This window comes from Lepisosteus platostomus, chromosome 8, assembly GCF_059453375.1.
Source record: "Lepisosteus platostomus isolate fLepPlt1 chromosome 8, fLepPlt1.hap1, whole genome shotgun sequence".
NCBI classification, from domain to species: Eukaryota; Metazoa; Chordata; class Actinopteri; order Semionotiformes; family Lepisosteidae; genus Lepisosteus; species Lepisosteus platostomus.
Window position 1 is genome coordinate 43,132,904 of NC_142618.1, and position 18,528 is coordinate 43,151,431.

The 18,528-nt window shown below is 36.9% G+C and overlaps 1 protein-coding gene and 1 long non-coding RNA gene across 18 annotated transcripts in view; both read left to right on the forward strand.

Moving 5' to 3' along the window:
- The window catches only part of LOC148657372 (immunoglobulin kappa light chain-like), an 83,482-nt gene that overhangs the window by 12,777 nt on the left and 52,177 nt on the right, over window positions 1-18,528 (forward strand). For 3 of the 17 annotated variants that reach the window (XM_088643582.1, XM_088643581.1, XM_088643575.1), the window contains exons 1-2: window positions 14,093-14,223; window positions 14,311-14,610. The exons of 8 other annotated variants lie outside the window; for them this stretch is intronic. In XM_088643582.1, coding sequence (XP_088499708.1) covers window positions 14,178-14,223; window positions 14,311-14,610 — 346 coding nt within the window. In that variant the 5' untranslated portion in view covers window positions 14,093-14,177. Of the gene's footprint in view, window positions 1-495; window positions 560-641; window positions 972-7,674; window positions 7,762-7,841; window positions 8,148-14,092; window positions 14,224-14,310; window positions 14,611-16,530; window positions 16,645-16,736; window positions 17,040-18,528 lie in introns of those variants that run through there. 6 more of the 17 variants (XM_088643578.1, XM_088643577.1, XM_088643580.1 and 3 more) reach the window with 4 other exon arrangements.
- LOC148657374 (uncharacterized) lies at window positions 10,112-10,738 on the forward strand. Its single transcript, XR_015941095.1, has 2 exons — window positions 10,112-10,232; window positions 10,322-10,738. It is a non-coding gene; the product is annotated as an uncharacterized LOC148657374 (long non-coding RNA).

Here is an 18,528-nt window from a genome sequence, read left to right on the forward strand (position 1 = left end):
TAACAAATAAAGCAGCCTATTTGGGGGGGAAAGTTAGTTTTAAAAAGTAACTTAATCACAGTTATAAGTTATATGGGTAAAATGTTACTTTTTAAACTAACAAAATGTTTCTAGAAATAGCTTTTAATTTTTTTGTTATTAACACATAACATAGATTATTGTATCTGATGACTTTAAAAAAATATTTTTCCGAAATGTAATTTTAAGTTTTATAACATAATCCCTTATGCAAGTAGCATGTTACTTAAACGGATTGCTTTTTAAAATTAACCTTCCCAAATACTACAGACTACTGGTAACATACTGTATGTATACAAATAAATGTGTCATTCTCATTTGAGCATTTCTGAACCTACTCTTCACAGTTAAGTCAAAAGATATTTATATTTGTTCTAAAGCTGATCACTACAACAGTCATTGGTTCAGGTGTCACTGTCATTTCCTCTCAGGGCTCAATTAAAATAACTCAGCAGTAAACTAAAGGAAGTAGAGTCTTACACATGCAAGAGCATGACCATGGTTGTGCCTTCGGCCATGACCATTTTTTCAATTTTTCTAGGTGAGGGACGTTTTTCTCAAATGTATTTCCTTAAGAATTAATAGATTGCTTTAACTGCTTTTCTTTTTGTTCTTCATTGCAGCAGCAGTAGCAGCTGTGACAGCAGTGACACTGGAGCAGAAGAGGACAACACTGACAAAAACAGCAGGGAAAACTGTGCTTATAAGTTGTAAAGCCTCCAATATACCTTATGGCAATAACTACATTCATTGGTATAAAAAAAAAGAGGGCGAGCCCTTCAAGAGAATACTTTACATGACCCAGGATGGTTCAAAAAACACTGCTGACCCCACTTATGGAAGTTCCGAATTCAAGGCTGAGAAACCTGAGTCTGACCTGTACAACCTCAGAATATCAGACGTGAACGTCGATCATTCTGCAATATATTATTGTGCCTGCTGGGACAACCACAGTGATAAAGACTTCCTTAGCAGGTGATACTTAAACCTTAGTGAAAATTTCTCTGCAATAGTGTGAGGCCTGTAGTTGAAGGGACTAGAGTAGCAACTGATCTACCCCCAGAGGCCGCCAAAACTCCTGTAACTATTGTAAATAGACTTAGTGGGTGTCAGTTTGTTAATTACATTATTGGAGAAGGGTTTGTCCACACTCTGCAAGTAGTCATAGCACTCATGGGGAGGTTGCTTTCCTGCCTTTTAGACTAAAAAGTTTCAAATGTTTTTAGTACAAGTTCTGCAAAAACTCATTACACACCAACATCCAATGATTAAAGCTTGGTAGATTCCATTTCTTTGAGACTATCCAGAATTTCATATTTTGAACATTTTACATTTTTCAGAATTGTTTTAGGGATAATTTTGTTGTTATGTTGTAGGGAGGGATTGGATATGTGTGACTTTTACTACAATTTTAAATACATGACAGAGATATTGAAAACCCCTTCACTAGAGAGCACTCAAAAACACAAAAGTGCAATCCAAAATAAAGCAATTCCCTCTAACTAGTAAATCCTCATTAGCATATCATCTTATGTAGCTGCTAAATCCCCAAGTTACTTGTATCCTTCACAACATTAAAATAATATAATTGCAATAGGTAAGGAACGATACATAATAGGAGACTTCACTGTGAAAAAAATATATAAATACTGTAGATGCAGTTGTATTATTATTTTCAAGAACATAAAGGTTATTCTCTGTGGTGTTCAATCACCTAGGTCTCTTTAGTGATGATAACGTGTAGGACATTCCACCATTAAACTATTATTGACCTCATTATCATATTATGCAGTATACTAGTATAAAAAGCTTAGGGGAAACCTACAGCGTATTAATACTACAACAAATCCTTGGGGGTTAAAAATTAAATTACTTTTTTCAGAAAATATTTTTCTTAATCATAACTAACTTAATAAATTAAAAACAGAATAAACAAATTACAATATCAGGAATTAAAAATGCAACAAATGCTATTAGACCCAGTACCTGAATTTTTTAGTACTCAATATAAAAAAGAAACTATGTAAACGCATTCTTGAAAATTTAAAGGAATGCATTTAAGTCGCCAATTATTTTTTATCCAATGAAATAATGTAACTCTTTAAACTCTTTTAAGCTGTTATTTGTAATTTAGAATTTACATTTATAACTCCTGTGAAAAAAAATTGCAGAGCTGAAATATGCAGATTTCATTATAAGGAACAAGTAATAGGTTTATATGGAAGCCCGTTTCCGCCAGAGAGTAAAAAAAAACACGCTATGGTATCTCAGAATTCCGACTTAGTAAGTCAGAATTCCGACTTAGTATCTCAGAATTGCGACTTAGTAACTCAGAATTCCGACTTAGTAAGTCAGAATTCCGACTTAGTAAGTCAGAATTCCGACTTAGCAACTCAGAATTCCGACTTAGTATCTCAGAATTGCGACTTAGTAAGTCAGAATTCCGACTTAGTAAGTCAGAATTGCGACTTAGCAACTCAGAATTCCGACTTAGCAACTCAGAATTCCGACTTAGTATCTCAGAATTGCGACTTAGTAAGTCAGAATTCCGACTTAGTATCTCAGATTTGCGACTTAGTAAGTCAGAATTCCCACTTAGTATCTCAGAATTGCAACTTAGCAACTCAGAATTCCGACTTAGTATCTCAGAATTGCGACTTAGCAACTTAGAATTCCGACTTAGTAACTCAGAATTCCGACTTTATATCTCACATTTGTGACTTCGAAATAGCCATATTTCATTGTCTGTCCTTTTGTTATTGTAACGGATTTGGGTTCTAGGGCTTGTGCCCTCGCCGCTCCCACCCTAGTTCGTGCCTCGCGTTCGTGCTATGGCTATTTCGAAGTCGGAATTCTGACTTACTAAGTCGCAATTCTGAGATACTAAGTCGGAATTCTGAGTTGATAAGTCGCAATTCTGAGATACTAAGTCGGAATTCTGAGATACCATAGCGCGTTTTTTTTTACTCCCTGGCGGAAACGGGCTTCCATAGGTTTATTCCATGCTGAAAAAAAAGTAGAAAGAAAACACAACGTTTCAGCCGTGGAGCCTTCTTCAGGTGTGAGGGAACACAGGAATCTATGTCTTCACCAAAATAAAATAAAGAACCAGTTCTCAGGTTGCTCACAGGTTAACTTGGGAACCAAACCTGATGCACCACTGTTTTGGATAGAGTGGGTCATTCCTATAGATGATGCCATTTTTATGGAATGTACATCTCTAACATTTTAGTAGGACAGCTATATTTAGTTGATGTCTTTTGTAATGATTTAGCAATAGCGATTTGTCCACTTGTTCATCTGGCGTGTCGAATTAATACCGTAGCGATCTGTTTAAAATGCGCAGCCGCGGCTCTCATTTGTTTCGTGACTAATTGCAATTGAGTATCTAATTAATAACTACATACAGTACCCCCATCCGGTGAATTGTAGACTAAATGCAAATCTTAAATTAAAAACTGACATTAATTTATCGGGAAATTTAGTTTAAATATAAAACAAGAACCAAACAAAGTAATAATTGTATATTAACGTGGCCTACGTATTAATCCACTAATCAAATTAATTGAAATGTTCTGATGCACAGTCCTTTGCATTAATTAGTACAACAACAACACCGAGCCCTGGGAACCAGATTAAGCACAAATTCAGCTGAACTCCAACTTTGTTCCGCATGTTTTTTGAACGTGCAATTGAACTCCGAGCTGGAGACGATCTCCAGAAAGTACCGTACTAACTAAGCCGCAACTTTGTATGCAGCTGCGTACTAATTCAGGAAGTTCGTTGCATTTGACCCAGTAGTGTCTAGTAGTACCTTACACAGTATTTATAACACCTCACGAAGTCCAGGAAGTTCTAGTCTCTTGAGATTGGTTACTGCAATTCTTCACCTTACTGAAGAAGAAATAATGTTGTTGTGCGTGTACATTGCTGAATTTTCATTTTTATTAGGTAAGTGAAACATGGTCTATATTGTGTGTTTATGAGAATTTAACCATCTCAACTCAGCCCTTTCCTTTTTTTTCTCCATTGCAGTGGCAGTGTCAGCCCTGTCTTTGGAACAGCCAAAACAAATAATGCTGAAAAGAATTGACAGCACTGCTCGTATTACCTGCAAGTATACAGGGTGGGGATTTGACTCTACTCTTATTCACTGGTACCAGCAAAAAGACGGCACAGCCATGAAACGCATTCTCTACATTGAAAAAGTTGGCTCGCAAGCCTTTTACGACAACAGGGACGATGAAGGAGTTTTCAAAGCAAACAGAAAATCTAGCTCTGAGGTGGATCTTATAATAAATGGAATAAAAGAAAGCCATTCTGCCACATATTACTGTGGCTGCTGGGACACCCACAGTGACACAGGTGTGAGAGGCAGTTGTAACAAAAACCACAAATTTAACACAAAAAAATCAGAAAACTCAATACTTACTTTACAGGAAATTAAAGGACCGTATGTGAAACCTGCATGAGAATCAAGATATTCAGCCATGATTTCTAGTTAATTTCAACTGCTTTTACAGTATGTTGAACTTCAAGATCATTTGGAGAAGACAAGCACTGAAATGGGTTAAAGCAGTCAGAAATGTCTGAGAACCCATATCTGATGTGACTATATTTTCTTCTAGCAAATGTTTTTTTCTTATGTATGTGAATTCTGTAAAACAAATTAAAAGAACTGAAAGTGTTGATACAGTAAGTGAATGAATCAAAACCATTTCAAGTAATAAATACAATCCCAATGGATTTGCCTCTGTCTCAGCATTGTGATTTTTTGTAATATTTTTGTCTGCCCCAATCACCCTGGCTGCAGTAAAATAGTAGTGGGTAGGTCACTTTATAAGATCATTATAAGTAGTGGGTTGTGGGTTCAATTTCCTACTATATAAACTGCTGTAGTGTCTAGAATGAGGTACTGTACTTTACCCCAGTTGCTCCAGTCCACCCAGCTTTGTAAATGGGAGCTAACATTGCCCTGTGACAGACTTGTGTCCTGTTCAGCTGGAGGTGGAAGTTTAGTATTTTCTAATTACTTCACATCTGGACACCTGGATAAGCTCTCTCCAGCAGAAACTCTTTCGATGGTCTTAATGGAAATACCAACACACTTTATGCAAATCACACTTCAGTAATTTGGTCAGATTCTAATAACAACAAATCAAGATACTGAACAAAAAGGGACAGCATATTAAAAGCATAGTTAATACTTTGTTAACTCACCTGCCTAAGGAAATGGCTGAATGTCAGCACTGTCACACCACTCTTCACTTGTGAGGAATGAACCAGAGGGGCAGCTGCAAGGGTGAAGCTGGAGTTAAAGGAGGAGCACTAGACAAGAGTTATGGGCAGCCAGTGAGCATACATACAGTAGGAGAGCATAAGTGTGAGATTTGAATTTGACGTACTCCCGAATTTCTGTTAAATTACACAATTTAACATAAAGATTAAATCCAAATTTAAATATTTCTTTCCTCATTGCTTACCGTAGTCTTACATTTGCTTTAAAAATTTGTACCTTTTATATTGCATTATATATAATACATTGTACTGTAAGAACTTTAGAAGAACCTGAATATCCTAAATACAGTAAGTTAGAATAAGAAGTAATAAGAATTGTCAATTCTGCACAAGCAGCATCTGCAGTATATGGGAGAGATTCATGAATCAATATCATAAAAAGGTTTGGTGTCTTTCTAGGATTGCTTGATCCTATTAGACCTTCACTAACCACACTCACCAGGCAACGTATTCAATAAAGTGTGAGTTTGCCGTTTCCTGAGAATTTGAACAAGCGCTATGCTCAAATTATATATTAATTACAAACTCATTTCAGTTGCTTCTCTTGAAATTGCTGAAAAATGAATAAGAATAATGTCAGCAACATTAAATCTAAAACTGATATACTGTAAATTACCAACAGTGCAGATCAGATCGATTAAGGAATAAATCATAAGATTATACCCTGAATTATAAGATAGGATATTTTCCAATTTTTTGCATCTATTGCTTTATTTTTATGTAATTTAAGATTTTAAGAGAATTTAAGGACTTCCTCCATCTCAGGCTGACAATTCTGATTCTACTGCCCCTAGTTTAGTATATGGCCAGCAGCCATATCACCCTGCAGCTCACAACTGGCAACCCACTGAAGCTCAGCAGGTGTGAGCCTGGTCAGTACCTGGACGGGGACCTCCTTGGAAAAACTAAGGTTGCTGCTGGAAGTGGTATTAGTTGAGTCAGTAGGGGGTGCTCACCCTGTGGTCTGTATGGGTCCTAATGCCCCAGTATAGTGACGGGGATACTATACTGTAAAAAAGCTCCATCCTTCAGATGAGATGTAAAACTAGGTCCTGACTCTCTGTGTTCATTAAAAATCTGGTGTTACCCTGGTATCCTGTCCAAATTTCCCCCCTGGCCTTTACCAATCCTGCCCTCCTATGGCCTCCTATGAGTGATGATGCCCATCACCATCTGTGAATTGGCATCATCACTCTGTTCTCCTCCTCCCTGATAGCTGATGTGTGGTGAGTGTACTGGCGCACTATGGGTGCCGTTGCATCATCCAGGTGTGGCTGCGCATTGGTGGTGCTGGAGGGGAGTCCCCATTACCTGTAAAGCACTTTGAGAGGAGTGCTATATAATGTAAGTGTAAGCAATAATAATAATTCCTTATACAGTGTTTTGTCATTTTTTCTGGACACTCCACTCAAAGTGCTTGGGGAGGAGAGCAGAGTGATAAAGCCAATTCAAATATGGCGATTATTAGGAGACCATGATTGGTCAATGAAAGGCCAATGGGAAGTTTGGCCAGGATGTCAGGGTAACACTCCTACTCTTTTCAAGAAACACCCTGGGATTTTTAATGACCAATGAGAGTCAGGACCTCAGTTTTACGTCTCATAAGAAGGACCGCTTCTTTTTTACAGTATAGTGTCTGAGTCACTATTCTGGGGGCACTAGGACCAACTCAGACAGGGTGACCACCCCCTACTGGCCCTTCTAACACCTCTTCCAGAAGCAACCTTAGTTTTTACCCAGGAGGTCTCCATCCAGGTACTGACCAGGCTCACAGCTGCTGAGCTTCAGTCAGTTGCCAGTTGTGAGTTGCAGGGCTGCTGGCTAATGATAATGGAGTAGAACTGCAGCAGAAAGAGAAATCACTTAGAATTAAACAATCATTTTCTTTCAGTTAAAATAAACCAGTTGTATAGAAAAGAAATCAAGTGCACACCTGTAAAAGTATCCCCAATGAAAATGGATCTGAAATATTTTTTTTAAATACCATGGAATACTGTAGCTGTATATTTCTTGGTAACTTTGAGTTTTAATCTGAATATGGGATTAAAGCATCCCTTGAGGTTTCATGGTCATACAAAAAATGACTTAATTGTAGGTTGATGTTCAAAAGGCTGAGTTTTATAAAACCTCAATATTAAATTTTTCATGGAAGACCCTTTTTCTATTTGACAAAATTTCAAATTGCAGAAATGATGATTTTGTATTGACAGTTCTTAATTAACTGATCACAGGGAAGCCAGATGGTATTTATACCCCTTGAAAGAAGGAAGAACAGAGCGCTGAGATTGGTTAACATATTCTTGTCATTTCCTCTTGTGGCTCTATCAAAATTACTGTACCGAGCAGCAAAGAAAAGAAATGAATGGCTCACACGAATACAAGCTTTACACAGAGAAGCAAGCATGATTTTGTGTTCTCTAATTGCAGTTTGGTCTGTTTTCCTAGGTAAGGAAGATTCTGTCATATTTACTTGTTTGTCAGTGAAAAGACGACACAGGTTAACTTTCCTTTTTTGTTCTTGCCAGTGACTGCAGCAGGAGTGACACTGGATCAGAAGGTCACCCTGGCCAAAATGCCAGGCAAAACTGCACGCATCAGTTGCAAAGTCTCCAATGTGGGTTCAAGTAATTACATCCACTGGTATCAGAAAAAAGATGGCGAAGCTCTTAAGAGACTTCTTTACATAACTGTTGACAAAGGAATTGTTACTCAGGACCCCACAGCTTCTGATTTCAAGGCTGAAAAGCAGGAGAATGAATACAACCTTGTGATACCTAAAGTAAACTCTGGCTTTGATGCCACATATTACTGTGCCTGCTGGGACTCTCACAGTGAGAAAGGTGCAACAGGCAGCTGGCATAAAACCCTAAGTTTCTATGTCACAGCTCATATGAAAGCTTTTGATAAAACTCAGGAACAGACGTGTATTGTGGCTCCCGGTGATGACATAAACCACATTTTAGACCCCAGGCAAGATTCATATTTTATTCTGTAAAATAAAATGTATTTTCTGAATTATCCTAAGGATTCTTTCTCTTTAATTATTCAATTAATTAAAAACTGTATTTTGTAAACTATATTCTCCTTTAAATTAATAATGGCCTTCTCTATTTAAAATATGTTCCATATTTCTGGGGACTTTTGTACTTACTTGAAAATGAAATATCAAATTGGATTTTTCAACTGCTATTCAGCGAAATAGCAAGCAGAGCAAGCAAACTAACAAAGCCAGAGCAGTGGTCGAGTAAAATAAAATTAGAACAAGATAAAGATAAAAAGAAATGGATGTTATTGCAAATGTAGTAAAAGCTATCAAAGTGAATACAGAAAATGGACAGTCACACAGATGAACTGTAAACACTGTTTTATTACAGTCATACAAATGTTTTATGGAACCTGAATGCAATGCCAAATTATGATACATATATATATATTCATTTAGGCACATCTCAATCTACTGTTTTCAGAAAGGTTACTAATTTTTAATTAATATTTCTTTATTAGCCCTATACAATTTCTTGCATTAGGAATGCGTCTTTTCACATACCCCAGCTTTTCTCCATGGAGACACAGACACAGAGACAGGGAGAGAAGCTTGGGGTCAGAGCACAGGGTCTGCCATTGTACAGTGCCCCTGGAGCAGTTAGGGTTAAGGGCCTTGCTCAGGGGCCCAATGGAGTAGGATTCCTCTGCCGGCCGCTGGATTTGAACCGGCAACCTTCCAGTCACAGGCGCAGATCCTTAGCCACAGAGCCACCACTCCGCCCTAATATATTTCCCTTAAATGCAAAAACACCACATTACAGTCATTTCCTCTCAGAGCTCTACCAAAATAACCAAATTACAATATTATTTCAACAGAAAAGAAGTAGAGATTTATTTCATGTTAAATAATAGAGAGAAGAACAAACACAATGTTTCTGCATGCCTGTAACAGACTACATGTTAACTGGACTGTATGTACAGTATGACTCGGTTCAGGCATTGCTGTTTTTGTTCCTGGGAAATTCAATGCTTGGAAATGAATCCTCATGCGGTGCTCAACTCATTGTCGATTTTGTTTCTAATTTTCACTGCTGTTTTAGCAAGAACTCTAGATATGGGGAGAAAAAACAGACAAAACTGCAATAATATTCTTGAGCACAAATCGCAGAGGTGCCCATAACAAAAAAAGGGAGGTGAAGATTAAAAAACAAATTGCAGGAGTCTTGATAGCCACTGACCCCCACTCACAGGAGTCCAAAATCTTAAGACTGAGAATTGTAGGTCTGATCTGTACAATGTGACAGCAGCTAACGTGAAAGACATGCATGTGTCTAGTCAGTCCTGTGTTTTCTGGGGCACAAATACCGTAGGAGGTCCATAGACGAAAAAAATAATGAGAAGTTTTGTGTCAAAGTTTTAATCAAAACTTTGAATTAATCAAAATAGCACAGAGTATTTAATTCCAGTAACTAAATTCTTGAGCAGCATGTGAGTCTATTTACATGAGAAACATCTTTCTGGAGTCAGTATAAATCTACATTAATTTATTTTGGTGCATGATTTTCAAGAGAACCATTCAAATATTTTGTGGTGTAAGTGGTGAAAAATATTATGCTTCCCAATAACTGAAGATGAGACTGTTTTTATCATGCAAGCTAAATTAAAATAGTTGCAGCTTCAAAATGACAGATCAAAATGATGTCTGCACTTATGGGTATAACCCCATAACCCCCCCCATAGCAACAGCAAATCAGAGCCTTTTGAGGTTAGTTAATTTTGAGAATACTGTATCAGTGTCATTTCCTGTCAAGGCTCAGTTAAAATGTTTAGGAAGCACACTGCTGTACCAGAGAACATTCAAGGAAACGTTTTTCAATAACAAGAAGCCATGCTCCTGCATTTGAAGGTTGCTATTTTTTCAGTTTACCTAGGTATGTAAAGTTTGGTGCACCAAATGCTTTTTAAGACAGAATGAATAATTCATCTTAAAATTGATTATTTTTTTTGTTTTCAATTGCAGTGGCAGTGACATCGCTGTCCCTGGACCAGCCAAGAAGAACGCTTACAAAAGGCATAAGAAAGACTGCTCGCATCACCTGCAAGTATGAAGGCCCGGGCTTTGACTCTGCTATTATCCATTGGTACCAGAAAAAAGAAAATGAAGCGATGAAACGGATTCTTTATATTCAAAAAATTGGAACAGACGCCACACATGACAATGCCAATGACAAAGATGTGTTCAAAGCGAACAAAAAATCCAATTTTGAGAGTGATCTTACAGTAATTGGTACACAAGAAAGTCACACTGCCACTTACTACTGTGCCTGCTGGGACTCTCACAGCAATGCAGATGGCCCAGACAGCTGTTACAAAACCCATAACCTAATTTCTGTATCACAGTTTCAATGAAAGGTTAGAATAAACTCTGAAAACACAATATTGTAGTCTATCAAAAACTCTTCTTTCTGCAGACATCTGATTCATTGTCTTTACATCACTATACTGTATATTATGAACATGATTGTTGCACTTTTACAGTATAGGGTGTTCAGTGATAACAGTCTTTTCCATACCATCTCACAATTAACATACTGTAAATGACATATTTTATCTAAAACTTCAATTTTGTTATTCACTGTATGAGTAACACGTCGAAGATTTTTTTTCCTTTAGGAATTTCAGACAATTTTGAATGTTTGAAAATTGGAAATCCTAAACATGATGACAGTCTATCCTAAACCATCTCATACCTAAAGGCTATATTTCCATTAAAGCAGTCATTTTATGATTGTTTGAATAAAACAACACACTCCAACACTGGAATCATACCCCCTCCCCCCAAAAGGAAATTAGCAAAGAGTACAAATGATAACACTTTACTTCTTCATACTTATCATTGGAAATCACATTTAATATTATTAAATATTAAATATTACATTAGCTTTCCTTGTAATTACTAATGAATGCAAAATAAATGCTCAGAAATATTGTTATCTTTACTCAAGTTATTAATTTCTTAACATTATCTAATGTGGGTGCAATAAGCAAAACGGAGGAGTTTCAGATATAAACAGTTTGCTCAGCTTCCACTGCCTCCATATTATGTTTACTGTATATTCACGGGTGCTAAATGACAAGGCAAAGCATGTCAAGGCCAAATGGCCTTCCATTTGAACCATTTGTACATTCGAACAATTCAGAACTCTCTGATCTGAATGAGGCTAAACATTTGAATCGACATGCTTAGTTAATACCCCTCATAATGTTCAATCAAAATAACAAACTGATTCACACAAGATATAAAATACTCACACAACTGAGAGCATTACTTTCACTCTGGGTTTAGCCAATGTGTAGTAAAGATTGTGGAAAAATAATAATAAAAATTAGAACTGTGTAGGTCATCTACAGGTCATCTTTATCACGCTCCTTTTATTGGTAAGACAAGATCAAAATCTAAAATATTTTCTCCCTGTTTGCTAAAAAAAGTAATCTTTTCCAAGGCTTCAGAGATACGTGATCATTTTTTCAGAAAACAAATCCATTTGTTTCTTTCTCAGTGCTCATAAATGTGAAATCCAAATAAAAGAATGACATGAAATATACTGTAATTACTTCATTCTAAACTAAAACTCAAATGCAAAGATAACACATATTTATTTCTTCTGATTTAATTTCAAAATGTAATTGGACATTGATATTTTTTTAAAGGAGACACAGAAGAACATGGTTTTCTAAGATTGGTTGTCACTGTAATTTCCTTTTCAGATCCATCACAACAACAATGGAATAAAACTGAAATCCAGTACAAACCCACCTGCACATAAAGGCTATGGCTCTACTTTCAGAGGTTGCAACCCTTTCTGTCTTCCTAGGTAAATGAGGGACAAGATGGACATGTTTGTTAGTCAGGGAAAAAAATCCCTGTTAAACTGTTAAAATTTCCTTAATTTCAGCTGCATTTCTCCTGAAGTCACAGCATCTAAGGGAATGGAAACATTCACAAAATTGGCAGGCAACACTCTGAGTATTAGCAGCAAAAGTCCTAAAGAGGAATTACTATATATATTATATGTTAGACTCATTATATTAGTCTTGGTGGTAGAGAGATGTGTGTGACTCCACACTGCTCAAATCCACGCTTCAACTCAGAAAAACTATGGAATGAGCACAATATCAAAGTACCTAAAATTAATGACAGTTGTTTTGTCACATATTGCTGTGCCTGATGTGTGGTACAGATGCCATAGGCAGCTGTTATAAAAACATTGACATATTTTTCATATCACAGCTTTAATCAAACATGGGAAGAAAACACACCGCAAAATTCTGTTTGCAGGAAATTACATGATGATGATCGTTAAAGACCAAATCGGTAAACCAAATGTTGTTTTCCTAGCAGATTAAAGCATTTTGCGTTATGAAAGCTACAGTTTGTACAGTATATGGTTTTAAAATGAAACCTTAATTCCTTTGTTTAAGAGAAATGTTTTGCACTTTTTGTTGTAATTTGAAATATGGAAAGGCCAGTGGCTGAGAAAGAAAGAGACTAATTTTACATCATTACTAAAACATGCACATGTAAAATCAAAAATCAAATGGCTTTGATATGTCAGTGTTAACAGCATAGTAATCATCTCTAACATTTATATTTTGCAGGTATTAGCCAGCAATTATATCACCTTGAAACTGACTCCTGGCAGCCCACTGAAGCTAAGCAGGTGTGAGCCCAGACAATACCTGGATGTAGACCTCCTAGGAAAGACAAAGGTGGATGCTGGGAAAGGTATTTATGGGACAAGTAGTTAGTGCAGTTAGTGCTCACCCTGCAGCCTGTGTGGGTCCTAATAATATAAGGATGTGGACACTATATGGTAAAAAAGGTGATGTCCTTCAGAAGAGACATACAACCCTCCATGGTCATTAAAAATCTCAGGGCGTTTCTTGAAAAGAGAAGGGGTGTTACCCCGGCATCCTGGCAAATTTCCTCACTGGCCTTTACCAATCATGGCCTCCTCATAATCCAAATCTATGAACTGGCTTAATTACTCTGTTCTCCTCCCCACTGATAGCTGGTGTGTGGTGAGTGTACTGATGCAATTTGTCTGCCATCGCATCATCCAGGTGGTGGTACACATTGGTGATTGTGGAGCGGAGCCGCCATTGCCTGTAAAGCACTTTGAATGGAGTTTCCAGAAAAGCACCATATACAGTAAGTGACTGCTTACAAAATCCATCAATAATGACTCTTAGCTGATTCACTCTCTTTCTCTCTACATATTGTATATGCATGAAAACAAGTAAATACATACAATAAATATATAAGATCCTTTTTTTTTTTTATTTAAACTATTCAGCATCTATAGACCATTTGAACTGTAATTGAGACTCCTCAGGTTAAATCTTCAATGAAGATACCTCAGAGTACCCAGGTGGCAATTTATTCAAAATGTAAGCTCTCTGAAAGCCCATGGGGACTCAGAATTCATATTCATTTTTGTTCACTGCTGTTTAGAAGAAGCATCAGCATATTGTTTAAATAAAATAGATGTTTTCTTTCTTTGAATTGCTCGATGCCTCGCAATACATCCAGTTTGATGAAGCTGTTTATAGTGCAAATCTTGAATAAAAATATGCTTGTCTCTAACCTGAACTATGACCTTCTGCTTCTACTTTGACTTAATTTCACAGTGATGAATGTACTGTTCACAGAGACATTCAGAAGATATTTATGTCCTTTCAAAGGAAAGCCAGCAGAACAAGGTCCTCCAAGATTGGTTACCATGTAACTGTCATTTCCTTTTTGGGAGTCAGTCAAAATAACCAAGCAGTAAAGAAGAGAAATCAAGTGTCCCCACACATATTGAGAAGAAAGCATGTTTTCGTGTTCAGCAATTGCACTTTTTGTGGTCTTCTTCACAGGTAAAGGAACAATTTGTTGGATATGTTTGCTCATGAACAAGATCACAGAAATGAACTCTTTCTTACTGTTTTATTTTTTTCTTTCAGGGGCTGTTTCACCTGATGAAATACAAACACTCACAAAACTTACAGGCAAAACTGCACGTATTGGATGCAAAATTGCTGATCTAAATTCATGCAATACTTACATCCACTGGTACCAGAAAAAAGAAAATGAAGCTCTTAAGAGACTTCTTTACATACAAAAGGATAATGGTGCAGTTACTCGGGACCCCGGCGCTTCGGATTTCCAGGTTGAGAAACTGGAAAATGTGTACAAACTTAAAATACTCTCAGTGAACGACAATCATTCTGCCAAATATTACTGTGCCTGTTGGGTTTCCCACAGTGATACAGATGCTATAGGTGGCTCGTACAAAAACCTTAATAAGAATGTCTGCAGCACATCTTTGATTAAATCAGACACCAAGCCCACAAGAGTTTTGTTCCAGGAAATTACAATTTTGATGATGGTTACAATTCCTCAAAAATAGGTTTAAGCTGTTAATGAAAATGTCCCAGCTTTAAATGTTGATATACTGTATATGTACATCTCCCAAATGATTTGGGGAAGCAATAAAAAAGTAAACATGATATTAGGATTACATTTAGAATGTACATTGCATAATTGCTAATAGGAGTTAATAGGAGTGAGATATTTGCCATTTAGGAATACTTTATTAAAGGTTATTTTAGTATTTACCAACTGTGTTTGTTATGCCCTTGTAAAATATGATTTTCAACCCCTAGAATAAAGAGTCACGCCATGAACAGGAAAAAACAGTCACACACGATGTTCTCAGCTGCACTGTGCCGATAAGCCCCTGGCAGGGAAAAAACTTTCTCTGCCTGTTAAATCCCTGGATGTTTTTGAACTTCCTGTAAAGCACCCAAGTCATCCATTTTTTTAAATTAAATCTGTTAATATTTACTATTGTGCTACAGCACTTTTGTTGTATTATACATCCATTCATTTCCTAAACAGTTTCCTTCAATTCAGGGACACTGGAGAGCCAGAGCCTGACCTGGGACACAACGGGCACAAGGCAGGTTATGCCCTAGACAGAACACCAGCCCAGCAGAGTTCAGCAGAGGGCAGACAGACATGCACACTCATACCAGGGAAGGTTTTCCCAGAAGATAATTATGTGTCTCTGAACTCTGCCAATATGTCTCTGGACTGTGGTATAAAACCAGAGCACCTAGAGGAAACCTAAACACAGGTAGAACATAAGAAGTCCATGTAGACAGCACCCCAGGTCTGGAATTGAAACCAGGGCCTTAGCACTGCGAGGAACTGTAGCAATGTTTACCATTATTGGATTTTTCTAGAGTGACAAACATGCACATACTGCATTGTGTTTTAGACTCATGCTTACAGTTATGAGTAATATTACCGATGGAATTGAAGTCAGGGTAGAGTTTGAACTCATTTTATCTTGTATGTTTGGAAGAACAGCTATCAAATCTTATGAATGTTGTTAACACATCTTATCTAACTCTAAAAAAGGTATTATTCAGACTACACAAAACAAGGAATCATGGTCCAATCCTTTCAAAGGTAGAGTAAACAATATTAAATTCTTAACTACACAAATGTTGACACCAACCTTATTTATACTAAAGACATTTGTAGCTTAACATGAGAAAGGAGATGTATTACACAGTCACCTAAATTTAGTTTTCCTCTTGAAAGTGTTCATATTCATTGACGTTTACTGCTATTTAAAATAAGCAAAGAGTTACTAAACAGATAAAAATGTGGCATGCACTATAAATGGGAGAGTAAAATACATCTTTAAGGATAAGCTTTACCCTATATTGCAGGAGAGTACAAAACAAGGGCACTGGAATGGCATAGGAGTTACTGTAGAACAAGCAACTAATGCAGACAAAATGTAACAAGAAACAGAATACACAGTAGCCCGTCTGAATAAATGTTGTCGTCTGATCCTCACAATCATTGACAAACAAAAACATGCTCTCACCTCATGTTCAGTTCCACATAAACAGATGGCAATAATTCAATGTGAAAATTGTTAGTATATCTGCTAAATAAAACGATGTTTTTTTTTCTCCCTGAGATTTAAAATGGTTCATGGTGCATCTAGGGTGTCAAATAATTACCTCATTTCATTTATTATTACTGTACTGGGTCACTCGTGGCAGAGAGGATAGAAAAATCTACTGTATAAAAGGAGGAGCTGCACAGCTTGCCCCTCTGAGATTGGTTAACATTTTGCGGTCATTTCCTCTCAGGGCTCAGATGAAATAACCAAGTCGTAATGAAACAAAATCAAGCACTTTCATATGAAAAAGCCTTACCTCAAGAATAAACCATGGTTCTCGGTTCAGCTATTACATTGTTTTCTATCTTCTTAGGTAAGTGACAATTTTATTAGATACTGTATGTACTGTATTCTTCTCCGTGAGCAGATCACTCAAGTCAACTTTCTTTCTGTTCTTCATTGCAGTGTCAGTCACAGCCTCCGATGAACCACCAACACTCACAAAACAGGCAGGCAAAACCGCACGTCTTAAATGCAAAATAACGAATATCGGCTCTTGCCAGAGCTACATCCACTGGTACCAGAAAAAAGAAGGAGAAGCTTTTAAGAGACTTCTTTATATAAGCATAGATTCTGGGGTAGTCAATCGGGACCCTGAAACTTCAGATTTCCTAGCTGAGAAAAAGGGCTCTGAGTACAACCTTAAAGTACCCACACTAAAGGACAGCCATTCTGGCACATATTATTGTGCCTGTTGGGTCTACCACGGTGATACAGATGCCATAGGCAGCTCGCACAAAAACCACAATGAGAATTTCTGCATCAAAGCTTTCTATGAAATTTCCATGATTTCAGGAAACAAATCTTCCCTTCATACAGTTGGTAGCAAGGAAGCATCATTTCAAAAAGGAAGACTTGATGATGACCTTCAGTGGGTACCTTCTGCATGTGAAAATCACTAGGCAGCTGAGGACTGGGCACTGTAACATCTCTTCAATGAGCTGCAGCTATTATTTTGTCCTGCATTGTAGGGTATCAAATAATTGAAGGACTGTGTAAAACTTCTACAGCAGGAAAGCTAGAAAAGCTAATTGTATTGTTTGCAGTTGTTGCACCAGCAATGATCCTTTTTATAATCTGATTTATGTAATATTGTTTTACATTTTCTAATAATTATTTTTTTAACCTGACATTGTTGATAGGTTAAACGTGAACATATTTTTCAACAGGCGCAGTCCAATGAAGATATTCATGTAAAATAAAGTATAAAGTGTAAAACATGTTAAATTCAGTTATCTGGGATATGTTACATTTTTGGATTGAAATATTTGCAATTTTGAAATTGTGGATCACAGGGATGTCAGGTGGAATAAGGTAGAACATTTTAAAAAATGATTGACAGAAAGTGAGAGTGATAGGAAGATATCATACAGTATATGAGGAGCTCCTCATGTGACACCAACAATCAAAACTCGAACAGGTCAGCAAAACAAATTAAATATTTAAATTAATTTGATAGATAAACAAAATCCAAAAACCCCCACTGTGTCTCAAACAGTTTTACATTTTTCCAGTGCTGTGTTAAATAAAATCCGAAACTTCACGAATCCTTGAAGAATGCCCCCCCACAAAATGACAGGGTATAATAAACTTAGAACATTGCAAAGCAAGAGAACAAAAGTCACATGGAAACGACAAATGTAGGCTAACACAAATTTGAATCCAAAACTGCAGTCTTCCAATTGCACTATAAAAAGAATTGTTTCTACCATGGATGTCAGGCTTTTTACGAAACCTGAAGGTGAATTGTGTTCTTTTTGTCTTTTAAGCACACTTAGTCTACTGATCACAAAATGTAATGAAAGGAAGCTCCAAGAGAAAGGACACAGTTTTTTTCTAGGCCAGACTTAGTTATAAATGTCATACCAACCGTGACTCAGGTCACAGAACACATATTCTCTTCTATGTAATTCTGTGCTTGGATACAAATGTTCATAACTGAACAGTTCAGATAATCAACGCTTTTTTCACTTTAATGTCAGGAGTGACAAACTGTAAGATCACTGGATATACTCAAGCTGAGAAAGCTGATTACTAATGGAGATTAGACAAAAAAACTACCAAACTTAGACACACTGCAAGTGCAATGATAAACACCTCACCTCCTTTCGACTTAAAAAGCTTTCCCGAAGAATCAGAACAATTCCACATAATGATACTTTCTCATATACTGTGATTGTTCTCAACCCACTGACTG